This window comes from Canis lupus, chromosome 6 (assembly GCF_048164855.1).
Source record: "Canis lupus baileyi chromosome 6, mCanLup2.hap1, whole genome shotgun sequence".
NCBI lineage: Eukaryota > Metazoa > Chordata > Mammalia > Carnivora > Canidae > Canis > Canis lupus.
The window spans coordinates 65,237,590-65,264,681 of record NC_132843.1 but is presented as its reverse complement, the minus strand read 5'-3'; the positions used below and the strand labels follow the sequence as shown (position 1 = coordinate 65,264,681).

At 43.7% G+C, this 27,092-nt stretch overlaps 1 protein-coding gene across 4 annotated transcripts in view; it reads left to right on the top strand.

Moving 5' to 3' along the window:
• Positions 1-630: 630 nt before the first annotated feature.
• Positions 631-27,092, top strand: part of NPL (N-acetylneuraminate pyruvate lyase) — a 37,346-nt gene continuing 10,884 nt past the window's right edge. For 3 of the 4 annotated variants that reach the window (XM_072830966.1, XM_072830963.1, XM_072830965.1), the window contains exons 1-8: positions 1,572-1,634; positions 3,512-3,566; positions 5,482-5,567; positions 14,534-14,607; positions 16,310-16,397; positions 19,797-19,854; positions 25,178-25,253; positions 26,831-26,923. In XM_072830966.1, coding sequence (XP_072687067.1) covers positions 5,500-5,567; positions 14,534-14,607; positions 16,310-16,397; positions 19,797-19,854; positions 25,178-25,253; positions 26,831-26,923 — 457 coding nt within the window. In that variant the 5' untranslated portion in view covers positions 1,572-1,634; positions 3,512-3,566; positions 5,482-5,499. Of the gene's footprint in view, positions 654-1,571; positions 1,635-3,511; positions 3,567-5,481; positions 5,568-14,533; positions 14,608-16,309; positions 16,398-19,796; positions 19,855-25,177; positions 25,254-26,830; positions 26,924-27,092 lie in introns of those variants that run through there. The other variant, XM_072830964.1, reaches the window with a different exon arrangement.

Sequence of the window (27,092 nt, the reverse complement as noted above, 5' to 3'; positions counted from 1 at the left end):
ACGCACCACAAACGATTGTTTTATGAATTGATAAATGAATTAATTTCTGGAGCTGTGTGCAATGAAAGAACTTCTCTAATGGACTTTAAAGCACGTTGCAAACTAGAAGGACCTTTGGGAAATTTATTTTTGCTAAATGAAATTAAGCATCGGTACTGCCTTTTACGGAAAATTGAGGTTAATTCACCTCAGCAAGAGGGAGCTGAGGCCTTGTTTATGGCTGTGTTTCTGATTTATTAGCAATAAGCACATGATATTAGAAAATAAACTCTTGACACTCCTGCAAGTAGAGGAGTAATTTTTGTTTAGAATGACTCCTCCCTTCCAAAACTCTTTCAACTGTTCTCCAGAATATTCCGGAAAGCTACCGCTTTAGGAGCTAATCCGCCTTTCATACCCGTCCCCGCTCTGAGCTCGAGAGCACGGCGGGGCTGGGGCGCGCAGGGCGCTCGGCGAGCTCCGAACAGCAGCGGTCCAAGGCCCTCAGCCGCGCTCCGCCTGCTGCTGCGGGCCCCGGGGAGAAGCTAAGGCGAAAAGGGGCCCGGGGGCATCCGCCCAAGGGAGGACCCGCTGAGCAGCAGACGAAGAGACCGTTTGCCTCCGGAATCCGGGCGCGCGGCCCCACGCGCGGCGGGAACCGCGGGGCCGCTCAGGTGCTCGCAGCCCCGGGCCTCGCCCCAGGCCGTGCAGGGAGCCGAGGGAAGGGAAGCCGCGCGCCTGCGCAGGGTCTCGGGGCCGCGCCGCGAATACAGCCCCGGGCCCCCGCAGCCTCGGCCCCGGCGTGGGAGCACGTGGTGCGGGGCGGCGGGGGGGACAGGGGCACAACGGGGGGGCGGGGGGGCAGGGGCACAATGGGGCGGCAGGGGGCGCAGCGAGGCGGCAGGGGGCACAGCGAGGCGGCGGCGGAGCAGGGGCACAGCGGGGCGGCAGGGGGCGCAGCGGGGCGGCGGGGGGACAGGGGCACAGCGGGGCGACAGGGGGCGCAGCGGGGCGGCGGCGGGGCAGGGGCGGCGGCGGGGCAGGGGCACAGCGGGGCGGCAGGGGGCGCAGCGGGGCGGCGGGGGGACAGGGGCACAGCGGGGCGGCAGGGGGCGCAGCGGGGCAGGGGCGCGGCAGGGCGGCTCGCGGTGGCGGGGAAGAGAGGCGCAGCGGGGCGACGCCAGGGGCAGGGGGGCGCCAGGGGGCGCAGCGGGGCGGGGGCAGGGGCGCGGCGTGGCGGCAGGGGCGCAGCGGGGCGGCTCACGGTGGCGGGGAAGAGGCGCAGCGGGGCGGCGCCAGGGGCAGGGGGGCGACGGGGGTCGCAGCGGGGCAGGGGCGCGGCGTGGCGGCAGGGGGCGCAGCGCGGCGGCGAGGGCAGGGGGGCGGCAGGGGGCGCAGCGGGACGGCGGCGGGGCGGGGCGGCGGCGGGGAGGGGAGGGGCGCAGCGGGGCGGGGGCAGGGGCGCAGCGGGGCGGCGGCGGCGGCGGCGGGGAGGGGAGGGGCGCGGCGGGGCGGGGGCAGGGGCACAGCGGGGCGGCAGGGGGCGCAGCGGGGCGGCGGCGGCGGGGAGGGAAGGGGAGGGGAGGGGCGCGGCGGGCGGCTCGCGGCGGCGCGGGGAGAGGCGCGGCGGGGAGCGGCGGACGGGCGCGCGGCGGGTGAGCGCGGCGGGGGACGCAGAGAGCCAGCCCCCGGGAGGCTGGGGCCGAGGGACGCGGGACGGGACTCGGGGCAGGGAGGGGGCGAGAAGCGCCGGAGGAGGGCGAGGGCGGAGCGGCTGGACGCGGGGCTCTCCCGCCCGGACGCTTCCCGGAGCGCGCAGCTTTCTCGAGGGCTCCTTTCCTCTAAATGCCCCGAGGCAGCGGTGGAGCGAAACCCGCCTGAGCGACGGCGTTTGATCGACCCCTTCTGTCCGTGGGAACTTGCTTGTATTTCTGGGTTTTCTTTCAGTGTTTGTTTCGTTAGTTTCTCCATTTTCTGTTTCCTTTCCATGTAGTTTTCGAGTCATACACCCAGAACGGCATCCTTTTCCCCAAAAGACTTTTTTTTTTTTTAAACTCTGTTGTTTTAAGAAGATTTGACTTAGGCAACTTGAATTCGTTGTACTAAGTGTCTTCTGTGAGTAGAGGTACAAGATTTCGAGAGTAATAGCCCCTTCCCAGGGTTTCAGTGTTAACATACAAAATTCACGTCAAGCCTTAGGCTGGAGAACATTCTATTTGCTTCCGATACACACTATAAAGAATACTAAAGCTTGGCATTACCTAGTTTATTTAAAATTCAAACTTACAAAATAGCAACCATTATCTGTTACCGTTGTTGTGACCTTTTGCCCCTTCTCTTCCTGGAGTTTCAGTGTTCACAGAATCAGCCAATTTTGCTCATTTAGTGTATTGCTCTGTGCAAAAAGATAGATTTTTGAAGCTGTTCCTGCCCCCCTGGTGGCTTGTCTTGTAAAGAGCCTAATAACTGATGCAGTTTTTAAAGAAAAGCAAGTGTTTGAGGAATAAGAAATTATCTTGGCAGATCAGGGAATGTTTGCTAGCTTTCCAGTGAGTTTTAAAAGTTGGCTGGCCTCGAGGGCCTGAAGTGGGAGATGTCATTCCAGATGAGAGTGCTTCAGGAGAAAAGAAGCAGGCCAGACAAGGTAGGGAGGAGCAACTGCGCTCAGTTGAGCGGGTGCATTCAGGCATGAAGAGATCTATACAGAGACCTAGACCAGTGAGTTTGGTATTTCTCCTACAGGAGCCACGGGGGAAGTTATTGGCCTTTCTGAGCAGGGCAAAGGCAGGACCAGAAATGTCTGTGCTGCCAGGAGATTAGCCGGGCAGTCTGTGGATTGATGGAGGAGAGTGGGGATTAGAGCAATCATTCCCAATTCTGACCCCACACCCCCACAGGCTCTATGTTTCTGAAATGTTTTAACCACACTGCATGTACATGCACTTAATTTTATTTCTTTTGATCAAAAGCAGATATAAAACTACCCATCCAAGCTTCCGACAGTCCTAAGAATATCAATGCCATTGCCCTAAATATGAAATGGATGCAGCTGAAAGCTCATACAGAAGTCTAGTGTGAACAGCCTGGTAGTGTTTGAATCAAGAGACTTTTAGCAATGAACCTAGCTCTTGAGAGTCTTATCACTTGAGCCTTCTTGAGTCCCTTTGGGCCCCTTGGTCCTGAGGTTGTGCTCGTTGGTCTAGATAAGAAGTAACAAAGGGTAAGTTCTGAGAGGGGCCGTAAGGGGTGGGGGAGGGAAGGATTGTAGGGAAGGAAGAGAGGAACGTTGAAATGACTTAGTCCCTGGATGGACCAGAGTAGTGAGAGTCGGAGAAGCAGTACCAGTAAAGCTGAAATGGCAGGAAAGAAGGCCCTGGTAAAAAACAAACAATCCTTGCTAACATCCTGTAGCCATCTGACAAAACTTCATAGTTGTACTTACTATGTTCCTGGCTCTCTTGTTAAATCACTCTATGAGAATTAATTCATTTAATTTCAACAACCTATGAACTATGACTACTGTTATTTACAGGAGTGAAAACGAAAGCACAGAGAAGGTGATTAACAGTTCCAGGGGCGCCCCGCTGGTAAGTGGTGGAGCCAGGATGCAGACCCATGACGTTTGACTCCAGAGCTAGTGCTCCAACCCCTCCACTGTAAGGAACAAAGGAAGAAATCTGAGGGGACAGGTTGGCAGGTTCACTTTGAGGTATCTGGAGTTCAGATGCTTGTAGGAGTGCTGGGTGAGGATATGCAGCAGGCATAGCATCCATCTCAGTTAATGCACAGACATTCCTCTGGGATGGACAGGGCCTGTGTCATGGCCTTGTGTTTTCCTGGTGGACTCCCATTTATCTCTCAAAACCTCCAACAGGATTTTAGTTTCATCTTCAAACTAGGAAAAGTCAGAGAAATCCTAGTATCCCATATATCAGATAAGGTGCCCCTTTATTGCCCTTTTGTACAGAGCAAAGCTACTTGAAGGATTTGGGCTTAATTTCAGGAGCAAGTTTGGCTAGGCACATACCTGTAAGGGGAAGTATCGTGTTGGCTTTCTACAAAAGCAGTACATTTTGCCATCCTGTGCCCTTTCATGTCTTTTTCCTTGTTTTGTCCTGTTTCAGATTTTAAGGGCTCTCCCAAGCCAGAACTCTTGGGGGATATAGAAAGAGTAGAAGATATGATCTTTGTACTCCATAAATTTATATTCCCATTTAGAGAGATGAGATGAACAGTTATAAAGAGCAAACAAAATGAAATAGTTTGTAATCACTACATTATGTAGGTCAAATTTAAGTAGTAGGCATTGGGATTTTAAATGTGCCAGTGACTTCAGAACTGTGATATACCCCATCTTGTCCATTACATATAGGCATCACTGGGCTTGCTTTAAGCCATCCATCTTTTGTTTAATTGTCACGAAATACTATCTAATTATATTTTCTTCTGTAGTTGTTAGACTTTGAATTTGTGGCTTTGAATATTTATGTCTTACAGCTCAAAAAATAATGCACTTCTATAACTAGTAAATGGCAAAGATGATAACTGAACTAGCAGTCAGCCTGGGGAATCAAAGCTATTAGCTATGATACTCTGTTGCCTCTCATTGCCTGTTTTCAACAACCTCTAGACTTTCTTCCACTAGTTTAGACAGATGTACTCTCTGCCAGATGGTGAGAGATCCCTTTTGCCCCAAATGAGTAGAGTCAGGTTGAGTCTCTCAGCAGATCTCCCTGTGTGTGGAAGTCATCATCCAGCTACAGTTTAAACACCTCACTCAGTTACTCACATATTCATCACTTTTTAATTGAACATAAGGCGTCCAGCAGGTAACTCAGCACAGGAAAAGCAAAGACAAATGAAATGTATTCCCTGTCCTTGGGAGCTTGGTCTAGTGGGTTGAGAGGTGCATAAACACTTATGATGGAATTTACATGGTTTACTAGAGGTGGGAAAACAGGGCAGAACTGGTCAAAATTAGAATATGAAAGGGAAATCTGAAGATAGTGAAGCAGATCACACTGAAGCCCTTAAAACTTGTAAGCGCTGGATTTAGGTGAGATCGTTGCTTAAAAGAATGAAGATACGGAAAAAGGGATTTCCCTTTTCTCCTGACTATATTATAATTTAAATAATAGTTTCTTTATGTATTTGACCTCCCTGAGTTAGATTCGTGTTCCTTCTTGAGTCTGCTGTTACTTACCCCTGCTCCTCAAGGTTTTAGACTGCCTGAATCACCTGTATAAAGTGGGAGGCCTTTCTGATAGTTCTCTCCCAGCACACTGCTCCCTTCTCGTCTCCCCGCTTCTCTTGTCTTTAAAAATAGTCTCCTCCTCTGCAGAATTAAGCTCTACATTTTACATTCTGTTCGTTTGCTCTGAGTGTTTGTGTACCTATAAGCATTCTTCATAGTTCTAAACTGGGAATGGACTTTGCCTGGCAGTTTTATCATTAATTGACATTCCTTGAAGAAGGAGAGGAATTGCATTGTATGTTTTGCAGACTTTTTTCAGCAGCTCAATGGCCTCCCCGAAGAAGAAGCTTCAAGGTCTTGTTGCTGCAACCATCACACCAATGACTGAGCATGGGTAACTATCATTTGGGACCTAAGGGGGTCTGTTCTCCCTCCACCAAAATGGACAGAAGTTCTAACAGCAGTCACTTAGATCTCTGCGGTACTGTTGCCAGGTAGCTATTTCTGTCATCCTCTCTGTACTGTCTCTAATCCCAAATCAGAGAAGAGGTCTCTATATCACAAACTGCAGAAAGAGAGAAGGTGAAATACGATCTTGCCTTTCTCCCAGTGTTGGTAGCTCCACAAAAGAAATTCGTTTTGGATTTGCCCTGACTTTCCCAAATAAGGCCAGTGGAGTTGGATGAGGAGAATCTCATTTTAGCAGAATTTGCTCCAAAGCCCTGGCCTGGGCCCCTCTAGATCCTGTCCCTAGATAGCTGCATGATTCCACTTCAGGCTATTCACAGATGTGATGAAAATGTCCTACCCTGAGGAAATTGGGGAAGTTAACTGCAAGATGGACCCCTTAGTATATTTACAGTCTCATTTCCACATGGGTTAAATGTTGGGGGCCTGCAGGAGTGAGAGGTAGCAACAGATGATTGCTGAGAACTCATTATCCAAACAAGCACTTAACTCCCAGGCGAATGTTATGGCAGTCCTTTGCTTGTACTGTCAGTTAACGGTCATGTGCCATGGGTGTCCACACACTGTGTATAACCCCTCTGGACATTGCATGAACATAAGGGGATTTATCTAAATGCATTTGACATGTTAGGGGGCTCAGTCTGCCAAAACAGAATTCTAGCTTCTTTAAGCCTCTGGCTTCTTTCTTTTTAAAATACAATGATAATTAACCTGCATGGTGGAGTTCTGAGCGTCAAAGTGAGATAATCCACATAATGGTGCTCAGCACAGGGTCAGGATGCACTTAGGTCAGTAGGTTCCTTTGAACCATTTTTGTGGCATCAGATGGGAATAAAAGGAAGGTGTGGCACTTAAGGTATCTTTAAGAAAAGCTTTTAGTTAGTTTGGTCTTCTGTTGCTGAATTTGCAAACCTTTACCCTACTCCTTTATTTTTTAAAATATTTTGTTTAGGGGATCCCTGGGTAGCTCAGTGGTTTAACGCCTACCTTCGGCCCAGGGCATGATCCTGGGGTCCCGGGATCAAGTCCCGCATCAGGCTCCCTCCATGGAGCCTGCCTTTCCCTCTGCCTATGTCTCTGCCTCTCTCTCTCATGAATAAATAAATAAAATAATTTAAAAATAAATAAATAAATAAAATATTTTGTTTATTTATTTGACAGAGAGCACAAGCAGGGGGAGTGGCAGGGAGAGGGGAAAAACAGACTTCCTGCTGAGCAGGGAGCCCAACTCAGGGCTCCATCCCAGAACCTTGGGATCATAACCTAAGCCAAAGGCAGACACTTAAACAACTGAGCCACCCAGGTGCCCCTACTCTACCCCTTTAAAATAGGTGAAGTTTCTTAGGACTTAGTATTCTCATTCCAAGTTGGCTGAATCACAGTTTACCCTTAGATCACTGGAGTTCAAGACCTCCAGCTTCTCAATTTCATGAAAAATCCCATCCTGACTAGATCTAAATCAAATTCGTGCTGAGATGGCATTTAGATTACTCAGTGATTCATAGCAATTTTTCTGTTGCTTCTCCATCTCCGTAAGTTCCGAGGAAAGGCTGAAGTCAGCTCTTTGTGGATGTGCTAGCCACTTGTGAGGCCAATAAAATAGATAAATCATGTGATTGCATGGGCAGGCAGGATTCACTTCCTGTTATTGAGAAGGATTCTGTTTGCAGGCTCCCAGCAAACTGTAATGCTGCTGTAACCTTTTTAATCAGACCCCTCAGCCTAGAAGACACTTCTCAAACAGTCTCATTTGTACATGTGGGACTCAGTGTGTTGGTGTGTTCTTCCTCCCTATTCTGCTATTTTCCAGAGGACGCCAGACCCTATGTATGGAGATAAATGACTCTGCTTTTCTGGATCCTTCTCTATCCCCCAAGACCTCTGGCCCTGCTTCCTCTATTTCTCTGTTTCTTCTTTTTTCATCAATTCTTTTCCCTTCCAGGACATTCTAGGACCTTCACTTTCCTGATGTGTGAGATAAAAATAAGAATGCATTTTTTTTGCAAGGCTCTTAAGAATTAAATTAAAAAGTATGTCAGTACATGGCACGTAGTAGGCATGTAAGCTATATTAGCTCCCCTTTCTCCCACCATCTGCTCCATCCAAACATTACTGTGGGTACAAAACAAGATTGGAGCAGCCACCAAGAGCAGGTCGGCATTTGCCTCCTTGCCCGCAGGGAAGTGTGAACTTCTGACATGTTTCTGGAAAGAAGGGTCACATGGAATCGAATAACTGGAAATTCTAGCTGGTGACCTGCCATCAGGGGTGTTTTCCTAACCTGGCTCATAACGTAGGCCACAGTCTCCATGATTAAGAATGGCTGAACAAGAGCTGTTGCCCTGCGTCCTTTTTTCTTTATAATTCTAAGAAATACTCAGATTCAAATCTGAATATAAGTTGATGTTTAAAGTGGAGAAGTTGGCAGGAAGAACATAGTTAAATGGGTTTTAGTTAGAGTATCTGGGTTCTTGAGCTCCAGCTTTACCATCAACTAGCTGTCTGACTCTAGGGAGGCCTTGTCACCTGTTAAAAGTTCTCTGTCAGAGTAAAGAGTTCGGCCATATCATCTCCAAGGCCCATTTGAATTCAGAGAGGGTAGCCTCTGGTGTTAAAAATCTCTGCTGACAAAAAAAAAAAAAAATCTCTGCTGACTCCTTTTTGTCTCAGGCTTACTACTCATCATATGGTCCATGGACTATTTGCTCTACATCACATAGGAACTTGCTAGAAAACCAGAATTTCAGGCCCTACTACATACCACTGAATCAGAATGTGCATTTTAACTGTCCCTTTAGCACCATAAAGTCTGAGATGAACTGATCTAAAATTAAAGCCCAGACTGCCCAGGATACCTCTCCTGCTACATTTCTGTTTTCCCAAACACTTTGTGTTCTTTCTTCTCTCTGTGCCTTTACACATTCTGTCTCCTCTACCTTTTTCTCCCATCATCCTCTCCTCTCTCTACCGCACATGAACACTTCTACTTATCCATCAAAACCATCCTCTGGTGGTGCTTCCCCATTTCCAATAAAGAGTTAGAGAGTCCTCCCCCTATGATCCCACAGCAGCATGTGCATGCCTTTTCACATTACATCAGAATTATTTATGACTACTATAATAACTGTTTGTTACATGCCTGTCTCTCCCAACAAGCATTGAGCTGCTTCACTTTATTCCACAGATATTTTTTGAGTACCAAGCAATATACAAGGACTGAACATGTTTATTATTTATCTTTGTTATCTTCAGCATCTAGCACAGTGAATGGTAAATTTTGTTATTTCATGAGGAAAAAAAGCTAACACTGATTGGCTAACTACTATTATGTCAGTCATGCCGGCATTTGAATGTCCATATTCTGTCCATAAATCAGAATATGGACATTCATAACAACTCTGAGAGAGAACCACAACTTCTGTTTCTGCAGTTGATGAGACCAAGATCCTAAACATTAACACGCTGCACCTCACCATATAGCTGGAGAGAAAGGTCTTTCTCTACCTATCTCAACTCTCATCTTTCTACACTAGAGTAGAAGATGTTTGCTTCCTTTAGTTGTCTCAAGAAGTCACTTCTTCCCATGGAGCAGGTGCAGTTGTTAAAACAGAAAGTCCATTTCAGATTGGCTGCAATGTTAGGAAGAAAGTTGTTTTCTTCCTCAAATGCCTTTGGCTTCACCATGGGAATCCTCACAACACCCTTTAGTAAAAACACACTGGTTACCCCAGTCATAAAGGGCCTGGACCACTGGAGTCGGAGTTGTGTATTGTCTTTTTCACTGTGTTGGGAGACTACATGACCCAGATTCCCAGAACAGAATGTTTTCTGGCAAGCCAGGGCAGCTGTGGTTTCTGAATACTTCTCCACCAAAGGAGTTTTAAAGTAGCCAAGTAGTTATTATGCCTAAAACACACATAACTCATCTGATTTTGAATGCTGAGAGTTATATGTAAAAGGCAGAAAAAAAAAAAAAAAAAGGACGTCAGATTTTTTGACAAGTATGCCAGTTATGGAAAGACCTGCCTGGTGATTCTGTATTCTCAAAATGAAAGTCTTTCACTTTATGTCATACACCAGGAGAGGAAATGAATAACAATAGAGACTTTTCTCTGAAAAGCCACTTTAGAAAAATTCTATTACCCTTCTACCCTAAGAGAAGAGATACAGCCTACATGCTGTTTCAGACTGTTTCTACTCAGGGCGTCGATTTGTGTCAAAAATAATTGGATAAACATTCTCTCCTCTTACATAGTTTGGAAGTAAACTAAATGTCCAAGGGTAGAGGATTCACTAAATTAATTCTGTTTGTTTATACGATCGAATGCTGTGTAGCCAGTATAGGAACAGAAGATCTGAAGTTGTGGGAGAATACACATGCTAAGTGAAAAATATTACAATACTTTGTACAGTATGACCATACTTATTTAAGAAAATACTGTATTTTGTACTGGTGAATAGAAAAATGTCAAACATAATAAGAGTAATCATCTCCAAGGAGATAATGAGTGGGTTTTCCCCTCCTTTTTATTGTATATACTTTCAAAAATAAACCGCATAGCTTCTATAATATGAAAAAAGTTAAGTATTTTTATTAAAAGAAAATCATGGACCTACGGCAAGGAATCCAAACTCCTGGGAATTTAAATTAAGATCCTAAATCAGAATTAAGTAGGGGAGTGACTTCAGCAAGCATGGGATTTGGTTCTGGGTTACTCGGCCGAGGTGGCAGTACTTAGTGTGTTCTTGGGGCTCACAAAGGTAGAGACATTGCCATGGAAAGCCAGTCCTGCCTTTGGAAATGAACTGGCTTATGCCACTTCTCACTCCTATGAGCAGTGAGCCCCAAGTGGCCATCCAGCAGGGAGGAGAATAATCTGGTCTTACTGCTTGCCTTATCTCTAGTGACTTCCAGATACCTGATACAGTGCCTGCAGCAATAAACACAAACCGACATACCACAGAGAGGTAGATTACAGTGAGAAAACAGGAAAGGGAGCTAAGTACCCAGAGAGAATTATCATCCCGCTCCCACCCTGGTCCTGCTGTTGGGGTACTTTGGTGACAGCTATGGAAACAGCTCTAGGTGATTTCCCTGGGCTCACTGGTGACTGTAGCCACTGAGCAACAACACGAAGGGCTGCAAAATTGCACCTCTTGTCAGGCAGAGATCTGAAATCCCTGAGGTGGTCTGGGAAGCTTCTGTGCCTCCAAAGGGGACAGCCACTGCTTTTCCCAGCCATTTGGTGCTGCATAGTAATATAGGCCTGTCCTCGTTAGATCTTCTGGCTTTCATTTTTTTTAAACAAGAAAACCAATTTTTAACATCATAGAAGTCAAAACATATTTAGGAGCCATCTCTTTACAACCTTTCTTTCTCTAAGGATTTGGTAGTTCCAAAAGATTATCCATCCAAGGACATTTTTGCGTGACTCTATCACTGCCCAGAGATTCTATTATTAGTGTCACTCCTGTAGGCTAAGGACATTCTATAAGAAGCAACCAACTGCCTTCTTGAAGGGATAGATAATGTATCACCCAAATTAGCACCCCTAACCCAAGGGAAATTATAGCTGTCATCCAGCAAAGCCTAAAGGCATAGGAGGACAGGGTCAATGTAGATGTAAGCACTACCCACTGAAGTCATAAAATAGTGTGGAGTTCACTGAGGAAGGAGAAGAAACTGGCTTAGATCTGCCTAAGGGTGTAGCTATCTCCCTAGAAAGAGAAGGACACCAGCACAGGGCCAGATAGCAACCGAAGAACATCAGAGGGAAGAAAGAGCACAGGATTTCAACCTCTTTATCCCAGATCCACCTCCTTCTTGAAGTCTCCTTTCGCAGCCTCCCTAATTGGGATGATTCATCCCTCATCTGAACCGCTGTACACTTTTTAACTCAGTCATAGCCTTCAACATATATTCTTCAATATTCTAGTTATTTGTATACTGTGCCATCTCCTTTCCTCAGTTAATAGTAAAGTTTAAGTGTAACCTGCAGGTGTGGGGATAAGCTGCTTTTAAGGCAGAGATCATGAGAGTTTCATCATCATTGAGCTTCCACACTCTGCCAGGTGCAGACTAGGGATTGTAAGGTATAAATGGCACAGTGCCTACCTTCACGAGGTCCTTGCTCTAGCCTGGAGGGTGTGCATAAACAATTTACAAGATGATCCTCATAGTAAGAGAGATATGAACTTTGCTGAGGGTGTGTGGTATTTCTGGGTTTTGTCATGAGGGAGTAGTGACAGCAGCAATGATGGTTTCAGTGGAGCCAGGTAGAGTGCTGAGCCCATGTATTAGGCCATTAGAGGCCTACTCACAGAATGGGTCCCTAACTGAGTTTAGAGTCCAATTTGGAGATATACACATACACCCCCTAACAGAAACAGTTTCTCTCCTTAAGTATTTCTGAAAATGGAAACAAGCTCTCTCACTTCCCTTTCCAAAGAAACATTAGATCAAACCAAAAGAACACACATCAAAGTGAGTACAATTACCTACCAGCCCTTGACCATCTGGAGCTCTACAGGCTCCTCCTTGGTGAAGAAGCCAAGCCTACTGTAGGTGATCTTGAGTACACAGGCTGGAATAGGATTGAGGAGGTGTCAAGGTTTCAGTGAAAGTGTACAGGAGCCACCATATTGAAATCTGTGATTCTAATGCAGGCTGTTGCCCACTAGGTTTATTTCCAGTTTCCAACCTGTGATTTGGAAGTGTGATTGGGAGCTCTTTCCTGGTTGCTTGCATTAGCAGGATGGACATTATTGGTCAAAAATCTGAGTTCATATGCAAACAAAGCTGCTGCTGATGGTTCCTGCATCTCAGAGCTTATCCCAAGTGGTGACGGGCTGGTGGAAGCAGCCAGGAGCCAGTTCTAAATGGTCAGGAATGTCTGAGGCGTAGACATTTCAAGTTGCGCTGGTCAAGCCCACGTAAGTGAGGGTGTTGAGATAGATTATCTGGGCAGATAACTTGCCCATCCTCCCTTTAGGTGAAAACAACCTAAATTTGGTCCTGTTGTGCATTCAGGGAGCCTCCCTGCATTTGAGCAGGTGGGGCAGGGAGAGCAAGGTTAAAATACCAGGAGCCATCAAGGAGGGAGTCTGCTCTCTTTAAAGCAGGTCTTCCCAATGGCTGGCTCAGCTGTCATTTGCATGTTGTGAGCAGTGATCACCTGTGCATTCTTTGCTTTTATCTCTCTTGTTCCTATTACCTGTGATAACTACCTTTTGATTTTTTTTTTGTTTTTATATGCATCAGATTGATTTTTTTGTTTGTTTGTCAAGGAATACAATAAGATGAAAAAGATGTTAATAAGATTGAAATGAAACTTAATTCTCTGGCCCCATCCACAAAATGTAAATGGAAGCTAACTAGTACTTTTTGTTCTTGGCGATGTAACTGTGGGTTCTGTGATATTTGATACCTGCTAGCCATAGCCACAGTTTTCCTTTGGATTTTCACTCTCCATCCCCCATCATCCTCACCTGCATTTTGATTGAGAACAGGTCACTTTATATGATGCGTGTGAGTCAGTTTCTAGATTTTAAAATCAATATGATTTTAACGAAACGAGCCCTTTTTTTTAAGAGCCCCTTTTTAAAAAAATATATTATTTATTCATTCATGAGAGACACAGAGAAAGAGGTAGAGACATAGGCAGAAGGAGAAGCAGGCTACCAGTGGGGAGCCCGATGCGGGACTCCATCCCAGGACCCCAGGATCACAACCTGAGCCAAAAGCAGATGCTCAACCACTGAGCCACCCAGGTACACTTATTGCCTTAAGTGTCAGAGCCTTACAAGTTCGTTGCTCTTCAAACTGCCCAGTGCATGCAGATCACAAGGGGATCCCCTCACAATGCAGATTTTGGCTGGGTAGGTGTATGAGGCTGGGGACTCCGCATTTCTTACAAACTCCCCAGAGGCCTATGCTGCTCTTCCACAGACCATGTTTTGAGAGGCAGAGATAACAAAATTCCTCTCCAATGTTAATCTTCTTTGATTTAAGGCTAGCAAATAAAATTGAAGCTTTCATTGACTGTCACAAATATTAAGTGCTAAAATTCTTAAATTATTAAGATCAAATTTTCCTATCTTGTAAGCTTAAAAAATGATTGCTTCTCACCAAGTGGAAAATGTGAAATTCTCATTTAACCATGGCCCCAATCATCATTCTTCCCCAAAAGGGTAAAAGATCTACTAAGTAATTACTTTTTAAATATTACTTGTAGGGATGCGTAAATGTAAAACCTTTGCTGACAAGTAATGGTGTGTTGCTCACCTAAGTGAGGCACATACAGATAATAGAAAAATCACTAGACTCAAAAAAAGCAAGGAAAAAAGAAAACAAACAAGGAAAAATCCAGGGGTTATTTAGAGTAAGCTAAGAATTTTACAAACTAGGTAGGTGGACTTTTTTTTTTTTAATTCAATTTAGTTAACATAGAGTATATTATTAGTTTCAGGGGTAGAATTTAGTGATTCATCAGTTGCATATAACACCCAGGGCTCATGACATAAGGTGCCCTCCTTAATGCCCATCACCCAGCTACCCCATCCCCCTACACACCTCCCCTCCAACAACCCTCAGTTTGTTTCCTTAGTTCAGCATCTTTTATGGTTTGCTTCCCTCTCAATTTTCATCTTATTTTACTTTTCCTTCCCTTCCCCTCTGTTCATCTATTTTGTTTCTTAAACTCCACATAGGAGTGAAATTATATGGTATTTGTCTTTTTCTGACTGACTTATTTTGCTTAGTATAATACGGCTGGGTGGACTTTTAATAACTATTAACAAAAGAGAGCCACTTATAGATTTGAGGATTGGTTGAATAATAATCTAAAGACTAAATATACATTATTTTTACCTTTTTTTCCCCATGTCCTTTAGAGAAATCAACTTTTCAGTCATTGGTCAGTATGTGGATTATCTTGTGGAAGAACAGGGAGTGAAGAATATTTTTGGTGAGTCATCTTTAGAGATTTCTCTACATATCTCTAGTCCACTCCTTAGAAAGTAGCTGTCACCTGGTTACTAGTTAGGGAGTCACAGTGTCTTGTGTCATAAGTTATGATTGAGCCTAGCTAAGCTAAGTAAAATTTGGGAATCTGTAGACTCATCAATTTTAGACCTGGAAAATACCTCAAGAGATTATCTAATTTGGTAGTATACCTTCAAAACAGATAAGGTATTGTTTTTATCCCAACTTAAAGAAGAAAATTTATGGCTCAGATGTATTATTTACAGTGCCTAGAGGCACTTAGCCAAGAAATGGTAGAGTAACAGCAAAATCCAGACCGCTCTCTCTTAAGAATGAGCTTTATTGTGTCTTCACCCAGACCTTTCATACAATAAATGTAGAAAGGCTCTAAATTCAGAACACAAAAGAGTCACAGGTCCAGCATTACCCTCATTTATGTCATAGACAATAGAAATTTTAAAAATCAGACCTTGAACATTTTAGGACTGAGAACTATACTTACCTATGATTGAGTTGCCCCTTGCCTAGTGTTCTGGGTGCTTGGCCCCTTAAACTGGACACTATAGCTTTTTCTCAAGCTACTATTCTACCAACAGGGGCCCCTCAAGGACTGGAAGTACAAGGTCATAATCAAGGCAGATTAAAACTGCAAAAAGGTGTTCAGGGCACATGTCAAAACCAGAATCTGATTACAGAATCATTTGGTGTCCCCCTACAACTGCAAGCCATGGTCAGGGAAGACGGATTCTTATTCTCCAAAGGGCCACAGATCTCCCCTGGGTATAGGGAAGAAGCAGGAACATTTCTACTAGTAGAGCATACTTGAAGTGTCTCAAGAGCCCAAAAGAGTGATAAAAACACTCTTTCCTACTCTCACCCCTGCTTCTCTACCCCAGCTGAGTGCTCAGTATTTGGAGATCCAAAATGCTGCCATATGCATTAGGCCCCAGTAATGTATCCTAGTGCCATTTGCATACTTTCTGTGGTCCATTAAGAGATTATTGTATTAGAAGGGAAAGTTTTGGAAACACACAGCTCTGGTTTCAAATTTAGTGATTCAGAAACTCATCTTTTTCATCTGTAAATGAGAAGCATCGTTTATACTTTGCAGGGTTGTTGTGAGGACAAGTAACCACGCAAGAATGCTTAAACAAGAAATATTAATATCCTTGGTGTTTTCTTATGAATTACCATGGCAAGATTGTCCTTGAATCTGCTCATCACGTAAAACTATAACCTGAGGTCATTGTAGACCTGTAGTATGCACCACTGTCCTTGTAACTCCCACTTATGCCCCTTTGACATCCCAGTACTGGGCAGTGTTGGTTTTCCTGCCATTCAAGCCCAAATAATAGAACTGGGAGGTGTGTTTGGAGGGTTGCCTAAAATGAGGATAGTTATCTAAGTCTGTATTCAAGTACTTGCTATCTGTCCCTGATAGCAAGGACAGATATGTAATTACAAGTCATAATTCACCTGCCCGCTGCTTTGAACAAGGTGAAAATGGAAAAAAAAAAGGCTTAAAAAAAATTTTAGATAAAAATGGAAACATGCCATTTCCCATCCAGATTCCATCCTCTGATCTTTCCCCTTCCTCTTAAGCAGGGAGTTCTGACTTCAGTGTTGGTGTTGGAGGAGCAAAAGGAATTGGTTGGCCCCACTAACTGTCTCTCTGTTTGGAACAGTGAATGGCACAACGGGAGAAGGCCTGTCCCTGAGTGTCTCAGAGCGTCGCCGGGTCGCAGAGGAGTGGGTGACAAAAGGGCGGAACAAGTGAGTGGCATTACCAGGATAAAGGCACTCTTCAAGAGAGCTGCCTAGAGTATGGCTGGTTTTTTTTTTAATTTTTATTTATTTATGATAGTCACACAGAGAGAGGGAGAGAGAGAGAGGCAGAGACATAGGCAGAGGGAGAAGCAGGCTCCATGCACCGGGAGCCCAACGTGGGATTCGATCCCGGGTCTCCAGGATCGCGCCCTGGGCCAAAGGCAGGCGCTAAACCGCTGCGCCACCCAGGGATCCCGAGTATGGCTCTTTTCTGATGACACAGCCTCCCACCTTCTGGTCAGAGGTCAGGCTCAAGGCATGAGGATCTTGGCACTTTGGCGAGGAGCTGAGGCAGAGGAGCACCCCTCCTTTCTGGGTGTAAGGGCAGCCTGACTGTATGGCCCACCTGGCTCCCAGAAGGCCTATCTAGAAGCTGGAAGCTGCCCCTTATCTATTGACAAAGCCAATCCCCTGGGTTACTCATCCTTGAACTGAGGGGATGAGAAGGGGGAGTGCTGATGAAAGACTGCTGTCCCCTTGCCCTTCTGAACAGCTCCTGCCCCTTCCCCTCTCGGGATGAGTACCTGATGCTTCTTTCAGCCCTTGCTTCCCTACATCTCTGTGCATATGACTTAGCATGCTCTTTATGGTGCTTCCTTTTATAGTCTTAGGGAACTTTTGGTATCCTTTAAACTTCAGTGTAATGGTATATTTTTGTTATAATGCTCAATTCATGCCATGGTAAACAAATGGGACAGGATCAGTTCAGTAAGCACACTCAATTCACCAAGAAACAAAGAAATTGTTGTCTGTGATGTTGTGTGTTCCGCACTGTGCTGGCACTGGGGAGATGAAACCATGTTTCTGCCTTCAGCTTGCTTGCCATCCAATGGTGATGTCAGATCATGAAATGTAACACTGATTCTTCTGATAAATAGCATAAACAGGGATGAGAGAAGGCAGTGAGAGATGTTGCCTTAGATGGAGGCGAAGATCAGAGGTAAGTGCCAAGTGAGCCTAGAGCAGATATTGTCAGTGTGAAGCCCATGACCTCCTTGGGGATCCCTAAAGGGCTTCAGAGCACCTCGAGTACTCTGAGACCGTATGCAAGGCTGAGTGCATGTCCACAGAGACAGTTTCTGGTGATGCATTGGCTTTCAGCTCATTTCCAGTCAGATTGTGGGCCCCAAAAGATAAAGACCATGGACAGAGAAATGAGGAATGTTAAGGATCAACATTAAGAAAAGCACCAGAAATGGTGCAGCAAGGATTCAAACAGTGCCTGGCATGTAGCAAGTATTATACAGGAATTCATTGTAATCATTTGCAGTAGATGCTGTGTTCATCATCAAATTTGTTATAAATGTTGGATGTTGTGCAAGTCCTCAGGTGGAGGGCTGAGAAGACCACTTGGTTTGAGGTGACTGATGACCTCAGAGAGAATGGAGCCAGTCGGGTTGTTGAAATAGACGCAGTGTGCAGTGAACTGTGGATTGGCTGCAGAAGTGCAGGGGTGGGGGGCATGAGTACAGCTCATTCTCAGAACATTTTCTGGTGAAGGAAAGGAGAGATGGAGTGGTAGGTTAAGGAGGAGGAAGCAAGATTAAAAGAAGGGTAGTTTGTTTTAAAGTGGGGAAGTCTTGAGCATGTTTCTCTGCTGAAAAGACATTGTTATGGGAGAAGAGCTTAAGAGAGAGAAGACAGCTGATACCTTTGAGAAGGTCTAGGGGGTGGCAGGTTGAAACAAAACCAAAGATAGAGTAACTTCAGAGGACACCTGGAAAGAAAGCATAAATGAGGATGTGGCTAAGCATAGAGGTACACAAGAGGAAAAGTGTGGCAGTCTGTGTATGAAATGTCTATACTTCTGGTGTGTTGTAAGTGAGGACATCAACCAGGAACAAGGAGTTGGGTTGGAATCAAGAGCTTGAGAATAGTCCAGATTTGAAGTAGCCACTGCGGGGAATTGGAAGGGAAGTAAGTCATGATGACCAGAAGGCTTTTTGGAGCCTCGTTCTCTTAAATTGGGAAAGGACAGGTTGGTATGAAAGCCATAGGATGGTTTTCTGTAGCAGCACCTAGCAGCAGGGGGGAAGGGGGAAGGAATGGGATGGCTCGTTTTAACCTAAGCCAGGAGAAGGAGTTTGAAAGGTTTAAGGAGATTGTGCAGAAAAGCTGCTGGTAAGAGTCCAGCAGTCAACCTTCCTTTCTCCTTTCAGAGGTCTTATACTTTAAAAATACAACCCTGAGGTTATATAGCCCTGGGTGGCTCAGTCTGTTAGGTGTCTGCCTTCAGCTCAAGCCATGATTTCGGGGTCCTGGGACCGAACACTTGGGTCATTGGGCTCCCTGTGCAGCTTAGAGTCTGCTTCTCCCTCTCCCTCTGCTTCCCCTACCCTCTCTGTTGACTCTCTCTCTCTTTCAAATAAATAAATAAAATCTTTAAAAATGCAACCCTGGGGCACCTGGATGGCTCAGCAGTTGAGCATCTGCCTTTGGCCCAGGGCATGATCCCGGGGTCCAGGATCGAGTCCCGAGTTGGGCTCTTTGCATGCAGCCTGCTTCTCCCTCTGCCTATGTCTCTGCCTCTCTCTGTGTGTCTCTCATGAGTAAATAAATAAAATATTTTTTTAAAATAAGAATAAAAATGCAAACCTAATCACATCACTTTCTTAGTGAGGGCCCATTTCACCTGAGGCACGACAAGTCAGAGTCACTGGGGACTCACTAGTGAGACCTAAACAAGAATGTTGTGTTTCCATCCCTTGAGGATGGCATGTGAGTTTTTCAGGGTCCCTCAGAAGAGTCGTTGGGATGACTGGACTCACAGCTGCGTTTTATTCATCCTATTCTGAACACCAGTGTCACTCACTGTGGCCTCTGCCCATGGGGATACATGGAGCAACCCCAAAGATGAATATTAGGGTCTCAGAGGAAACCTCTCATAAGAGGCCAAGTTCTGAGGACTTACAAGACAGGAAAAAACTTTTTACAGTGAATTCATTTCTCATATGGCTTGTTCCGGCTGTACTCTTTGAAGAACCTCTTTATTTTTATCTCCAACCAAAAATACCTCCATTTCATACCAATCTCCATGCACATATCACCATCAAATATACCATCTAAAACAATGCTTTGTCAGAGTATATCTTCAAATACTGATTAATTGATTCATGGTTTCAAAATTCCACTTGGTTGGACCTTAAATTTTACTCTCTGGATATTCTTTTTTTTTAATCCATTATTAGATTAATTTCAAATAGACCACTATAGAACTTAATAGTTTTGAGATTGAGATTAGTGAGATATTAGTTCACTGCCAAAACCAGCACAAACCTGTGTGGTGCAGCCCTTCTATATTACTGTAAACTTCCAAGTGATCCAACAGTGTTTTCTCTTTTGCAGGTTGGATCAAGTAGTGATTCATGTAGGAGCCCTGAGCTTGAAAGAGTCACAAGAACTGGTATGTATGTAGGTCCATCTGAGAGAGACCACTCAAGGGACCTCCTTTTTCTTTTATTATTGGAGCACAGTTAACATATACAGTGTTCTATTAATTTCAGGTGAATGACATAGTGAATCAATAATTCTGTGTGTTACTCAGCACTGACCATGATAAGTGTAGTCACCATACAATGTTATTAACAACATTTTTTTTTAATTTTTTATTTATTTATGATAGTCACAGAGAGAGAGAGAGGCAGAGACACAGGCAGAGGGAGAAGCAGGCTCCATGCACTGGGAGCCCGATGTGGGATTCGATCCCGGGTCTCCAGGATCGCGCCCTAGGCCGAAGGCAGGCGCCAAACCGCTGCGCCACCTAGGGATCCCTGTTATTAACAACATTATTGACTACATTCTCTATGCTGTACTTTTCATCTCTGTGACTTGCTTATTTTATAACCAAAAGTTTGTGCCTCTTAAAAAAAAAAAAAAAAAGTTTGTGCCTCTTCATCCCCTTCACCTATTTTGCCCATCCTCCCGCCTTATCCTCCTCCCCTCTGGCAGCTACCAGTGTGTTCTCTGTGTTTGAGTCTGTTTCTGGTTTTTTGTTTGTTTATATGTTCATTTGTTTGATTCCACAGAAGGGAAGGAGCTCCTTTTTTATGCTGAAGTTAAACTCAATACCGTTTTTGCTATATATTAGTTACTGTCATTGGGGAATATGAGATGTGGGGCCTCAGAACTCCCCATCCAGAAGCAGGCACAGAACCACAATGAGTAGCCCAAGGTGGTAACTCCTGGAGCAGAGTTTTGAATAGGAGACAGAGGTCCCTCTTTCTCTGAGCGAAGTAAGGGTGGGTATAGACATAGTTTAGTTTGCAAGTAACGAGAACTTGAGCCAACCTCAGTTGCTCTCAAAAGCAGAAGGTGAAGCCATTTGCTGGGCCTGAAGGAGATGGAAGATGGGGTCCAGATGTGAAGAGTGGTAAAAATTGAGAGTCGCTGCCCCGGGAGAATGAGAAGGAAAACTGAAACACAGGAAGATTGTCCACACCCATGTTAATATCAGCATTATTTTTTTTTAATATTTTATTTATTTATTTATGATAGAGAAAGAAAGAGAGAGAGAGGCAGAGACACAGGCAGAGGGAGAAGCAGGCTCCATGCCGGGAGCCTGACGCGGGACTCAATCCCGAGACTCCAGGATCGCGCCCTGGGCCAAAGGCAGGCGCTAAACCGCTGAGCCACCCAGGGATCCCCCTAATATCAGCACTATTTACAATAGAAAGAGGTGGAAGCAACCCAAATGCCCGTTAGTGGCCAAACAGATTAAAAAAAAACAAAAACATGGTACATACATAGTATTAAAGGACAGAAATGCAACTAAGTCATTTAAAAGATCAAATTGGCTTTATTGAGTGATTCATGAATCCAGCAACAACCAGTCTAGCAAAGAGAAGGGAGCTCCATCAGGCTATGGAAAAGGAAAGGTTTTAAAGACAGAGAGGAATCAAGAAAAAAGAGATTATTAGCAAAGAACACATTGTTTTAAGCAAGGTTGCCCTCCTAAGGGGAATAGTAGAGGTCTGGCAGTAAATTTCCTAGGGCTGACCAGGATATTCCATGTGGACAGTTTAAACGTTACATTCCTGGGAGAATTGAAACTGCAGTCAGGTTAGGTATAAGTCTTGGTTTGCTGATGTGGGACCTAACATAAGTGACTCCATTTGGGTCCTGTGGTTTTCTTTTTAACAATACAATGGAATATTATCCTTAAAAATGAAGGGAATCCATCCAGTCACATGTAGTAATATAGGTGAACCTCTTTTAGAACTTTATGTTAGGGATCCCTGGGTGGCGCAGAGGTTTGGCGCCTGCCTTTGGCCCAGGGCGCAATCCTGGAGACTCGGGATCAGATCCCACGTCGGGCTCCCGGTGCATGGAGCCTGCTTCTCCCTCTGCCTGTGTCTCTGCCTCTCTCTCTCTGTGTGACTATCATAAATAAATAAAAATTTAAAAAAAAGAACTTTATGTTAAATAAGCCAGTCACCAAAAGACAAATACTAAATGATTCCTCTTAAATGAGGTATCTAAAGTAGTCAAGTTCATAAAAACAGAAAAAAGTACAATGGTGGTTACCAGGAACTAAAGGGAGAGAGAAAGAATTATATAATGGGTATGGAGTTTCAGATTTGCAAGATAAAAAGTTCTGGAGATCTGTTTCATAACAATGTGAATGTATTTAAAACTACTGAACTGTACATTTAAAAATGATTAAGGTGGTAAATTTATGTGGTTTTGTCACATTAAAAAAATTTTTTTTGAAATAAGCTTATATGCCCAACATAGGTAGGGCTTGAATTTATAACCCTGACATGAGGAATTACATGCTTTACCAACTAAGCCAGCCAAGCACCCTTAACTAGTTAATTTTTTAAGAAGTACTGCTCAGAAGTGCTAAAAACCAACTGAAGCTAGAAGTCATAAATTTGTCTTGCCACCATTCAACTAAGTTATAAAAATTTCTTTCTAGTTACAATCTTCTACCAGAACATGGGTTCAAGAACACAAACAATTGGATTGCTCCAGGTTTAAAGATTAGCAGATTACATGGAGCAAAGGGCAGGAATGGAAGGAGTTAAAGTTTCTGGCAGAAAAGTACCTGACCTGGTGACTTTGAGGACTTTGTGAATTGGGTAAAAAAAGAAAGATCAAAAGTATTGAGGTGTTTACCAGAAGGCCCAATACCTGGACCACTACTAAATTAAACATGTTTTCAGAATTTATATATTCTGATTCCAAAGATTACAGTGACTTGATCTAGCCCCAACATCTTCTTGATGGGTTTTGTCTTTCCGATTACTGAATTTAGAGATGGGGCGTATAATACATATTCACAAAATTGCAATTCAGTGCTCTTAGGCAAGCCACAGGGAAGGTATATTGCTAGATGGTTGTGTAATAAACCTAGAATCAGGAGTTGGAGGCTTGATTTATCCTTCTTATGCTTGATTTGTTCTTAAAATAGACCTTTCAATTAAGGTAGTAGGATGTAGGAAATTTGTTTTCATCTCTTTTTAACTGCGTATGTGTAATATAAATTTTAAAATATTGTCATGGCATGAAAGACTGTCATCCATTGGGCTGAACACTTGAATAGTATAGAAATAATCTTAGTATAATCTCCTGCTATAGAGATAATCCCCTACTATGGGGAAAATCTTTCCAACAAGACCATAATTTGGTATCTGCTTAGCTGTAACTCCATTGGATGATATTTGAATGGGCACAGGCATCAACTGTCTTTTAGCTGTTTCCTTTTTCCTTGTTTTCAGCTAAAGTTATCCTTCTACTCTTGTCCAAAACAGAGTGTTAAACAAATGTTCAAACATATTACATCCAACTGGTGTTAATGAAATTCTACCCAATGTCACAATTGGTCTTTAGACTATATCCCGGTCTTCTCTTTGGTTCTCCTACTTCTGCAGAAAGCAAATCACATCTATTAGAGATTGATATTATTAGTTAAAGTCTCAGAGGAAAGCGTTTTTCCCTTTTAGGTTGGGAGGGGGGCATGTTCTGAAGCAGTCAGCAAATCCCTTCTATGTGCGCAGCACCATAATTAACTAACTGTACACGAGTGATTAAGATCTGACCCCTGCCTTCGGGAACTCCTTCTGTTTGAGAACAGTAGCCGTATACACTCTCTTGCAATGTAGTAGATTTAAGGTACTCTAACTTGAAATAGATAAGAATGTTTTGAAGGCCCAGCAGAAGGAAATAGTCATTTTTGGAGGGAGAATTTGAGAAAACTTCAGAATAGTGGTACGATGAATCTTCCTTTATGTGCATAATCTTTTTCTTCTGAACCTTTCTCAACTGCATTCCCAATCCATAAATTAAAATTTTTAATACACTTAGAATAAATTTTAAAATATGACTATTATATCATTGGACAGGAGAGACTCCTGGGCTGAACACTAGAAGAGAAATTATACTTGTGAGTTTCTCTATTCACAGTTATAACTTATCACAATGAACCACTCATGTCTCCTTTAGCAAAGTATTTTTGCATTCACAAAGTCTGAAGAATAAGATTAAATGCACAGGTCACCTCCACCCAGGGTCTCTACTTTGCAATTTGGGATTTTCCTGGTAATGACATTCATTATTACATTTGGCTAATTTTCTGCTATCTTGTGGTGTATCAGTTGGCAAATTTGAAATTTATTACAACTATCAGTATCTAAGCAGTAGGTGAATATAATAAATCACTTATTCCAAGATGGTTGTGATATTGTGATTTATAATAAATATATATATGGTCTTTGTCCAGTTTCTGGTGCAGAGTTCCTAACACTCTTGCAATTTTCTGTGATGAGAGCAATAAAGATGGCCTATTATGTGAATGAGGTGACTCTTAGAAAGCAGCTAAGGATGAGGGCCGGTTGCCAGGAGAACCAACCATGTGATCAGAGGATTGGAACTTTGAGTCCTACCTGACTTACACCTCTGTGGAGAGAGGAGGGACTGAAGGTTGAATCAGTCACCAGTGGCCGGTGATTTAATCAACCATGCCTATGTAGGGAAGCCTCCATTATTTTTTTTTTTAAGATTTTATTTATTTATTCATTCATGAGAGACAGAGAGAGAGAGAGAGAAGAGACACAGGCCGAGAGAGAAGCAGGCCCCAGGCAGGGAACCCAACGTGGGACTCGATCCTGGGTCCCCAGGATCACACCCTGGGCAGAAGGCGGCACTAAACCGCTGAGCCACCCAGGCTGCCCGGGAAGCCTCCATTAAAACCCAAAAGGGCAGGTTTCAGAGGGCTTTCAGGTTGGTCAACATGTGGAGATATAGGAAGAGTGGTGCACTCACACTTGGGAGAAGACAGAGAAGCTACAAGCCCTCTCGCCATACCTTGCTCTTGGCATTTCTTCCACCTGGCTGTTCCTGAATTATATACTCTTATAATACACTGATGGTCTAGTAAGTAAAATGTTCCTCTGAGTTCTGTGAGCCACTCTAGCAAATTAATTGACCCAAGAAAGGGATCATTAGAACCTCCAAGTCGGTGGCCAGTCAGTCAGAAGCACAGGTGATGACGTGGGCTTGTGACAGGCATCGAAAGTTCAGGGAAGTAGGCTAGTCTTATAGGACTGAGCCCTTAACCCATAATCTGATTCTGTCTCCAGGAAGATAGTATCAAAGCTGAGTAGAATTGCAGGACATGCAGCTCTTATCGGAGAATTAATTGCTTGTTGATGTGGGGAATCACTCCTCAACCTACAGACATCAGAATTGTGACCAGACCCGTAATGGTCTTTTTTCTTCTCATAAAGGCCCAACATGCAGCAGAAATTGGAGCCGATGGCATCGCTGTCATTGCACCTTTCTTTCTCAAGCCATGGAACAAAGGTAAACAGATAGTCTAAAACACACAGTGCCTTACATGGTCCACTTCTTTTTGACTTCATTCAAACTGGTTATACTGAACTTATGAAAGTAGTTGTATGGACTAATGGTGTGCAGTTGCAGCAGTACAACAGCGTCCAGAATATCTGGTCTCCCTGGATCCATGAAAGAAAAGGCTCCTTTAAGAAGGGCTTCAACTCTTTTTCCAAGTGACCTGATTAAGTCATTCACCAAGCCCCAGGTCAACCTACAGGTGCCTGTGGTTGAGTCAGGTGTCCATTCCTAGTCGAGTTGGCTGTGTAGAATGTCAGAGTCACATGGCTTGGAAATAGTCCAGCAAAGCATGACTATTTTTCTCAAAAAAGAGGAATGTAAGTGATGGGCATCTTGAGACTATGTGTTCTATTCAAGGTTGAGTGACTAATGAATTTGAGGGAGATTTCACAGAAAGATCCATTGTCTACCAAAATACCAAGTTAATTGCTTTCTCCTTCTTGTCTGCTTTCTCTATGGAAACTATTTGTAGTTTCCAAGTATACTGAGTCTTTTTAATCCTTCTGATTAGCAAACAAAGAAATATAAATTTTGAAAGGATTGAAAACAGACAATCCATGATTGCATGCATGATTAAATAAATTCATAGCCAAATGTGATTGAATCAAAATTATTGTGAAATATCATCTATTATTGGTAGAAAATAATTGTTAACATAGGATAAGTAATTTAAATTCTGCCATTTGGGGAATTGAAGATGAACATTTTAAACGTTTTTTTCACATGGTTATAAAAATTTTACATGAATACGTTTCCCAAAAAGAGTAAAGGAAAAATAATGAGTTCTACATAATAATTTTGTCAAATATTTATCAGGGACAGAGTACATCATCACAGTATTCAGATGGAGTACCTAAGATTCTCTCTCCCACTACCCAGTATAAGCGAGTCTGCTGGATTTATTAATCCTCTACAGTAAGGTCACAGTGAAAGCTTACAGAAGATGATGTTGGAAATTGCAAATCCTCAGTAAACTAGAATGAATTCTCTTCTGCTATATCTGGATTTCTCCCCAAACGGGAAAAGTGCCAACCCCTGGTTGAATTATTGTGAGATGTGCCACTATTCTTACAACTTCCCTCTTTGAGCAAATGTTTATCTTTTGTTATAGAATTTTCTCAGTTACAACTTGATGGTTCTGATCCTAATGCAAAATCCCGTGTTCACTGACCACATTTACCCCTGTGGGGTAAGAGTATAAGAGTCCTACTGATGGGCTTCTGGCTTTTATAAGAGTATTCCGTGAGCTTCTCTTATTATGTGTCATGCCAGTTTTTTAATGGTATTTTAGTACAGTAGGAAAGCAATCATCTTACTTTGGCCTTTCTACAGAAAAGTAAAATAAAACTTTGAATGAAGCGAGTTGCAAAGACATTGCAGTAACAATCTCAGGGATGGTAAGAGTGATAGAGAATTTTCAGCTCCTGAGAGGGATGGTTGCAGTTCAATAGACGGTTAATTTTTTACCAGGGAAAGCCATTGTTTTATACTTGTTCACATCATGGCTTTTCCTGCTATTCTTTCAGATGTCTTGATTAATTTCCTAAAGGAGGTGGCTGCTGCCGCCCCAGCATTGCCATTTTATTACTATCACATTCCGGCCTTGACAGGGGTAAAGAGTAAGTACCACTCCATGTTTCTCTCAATGTTTCTTTCCCTCCATCTCTCACATCTTACCATTTCACTAAGAAACTCCCACTACATTTCACTCCACCTCATGTCACAAACATAAAACTGGTCACCAGATGGTTCCAATTGGCTCCAAAATAAGTCAGTCTTATCAAAAAT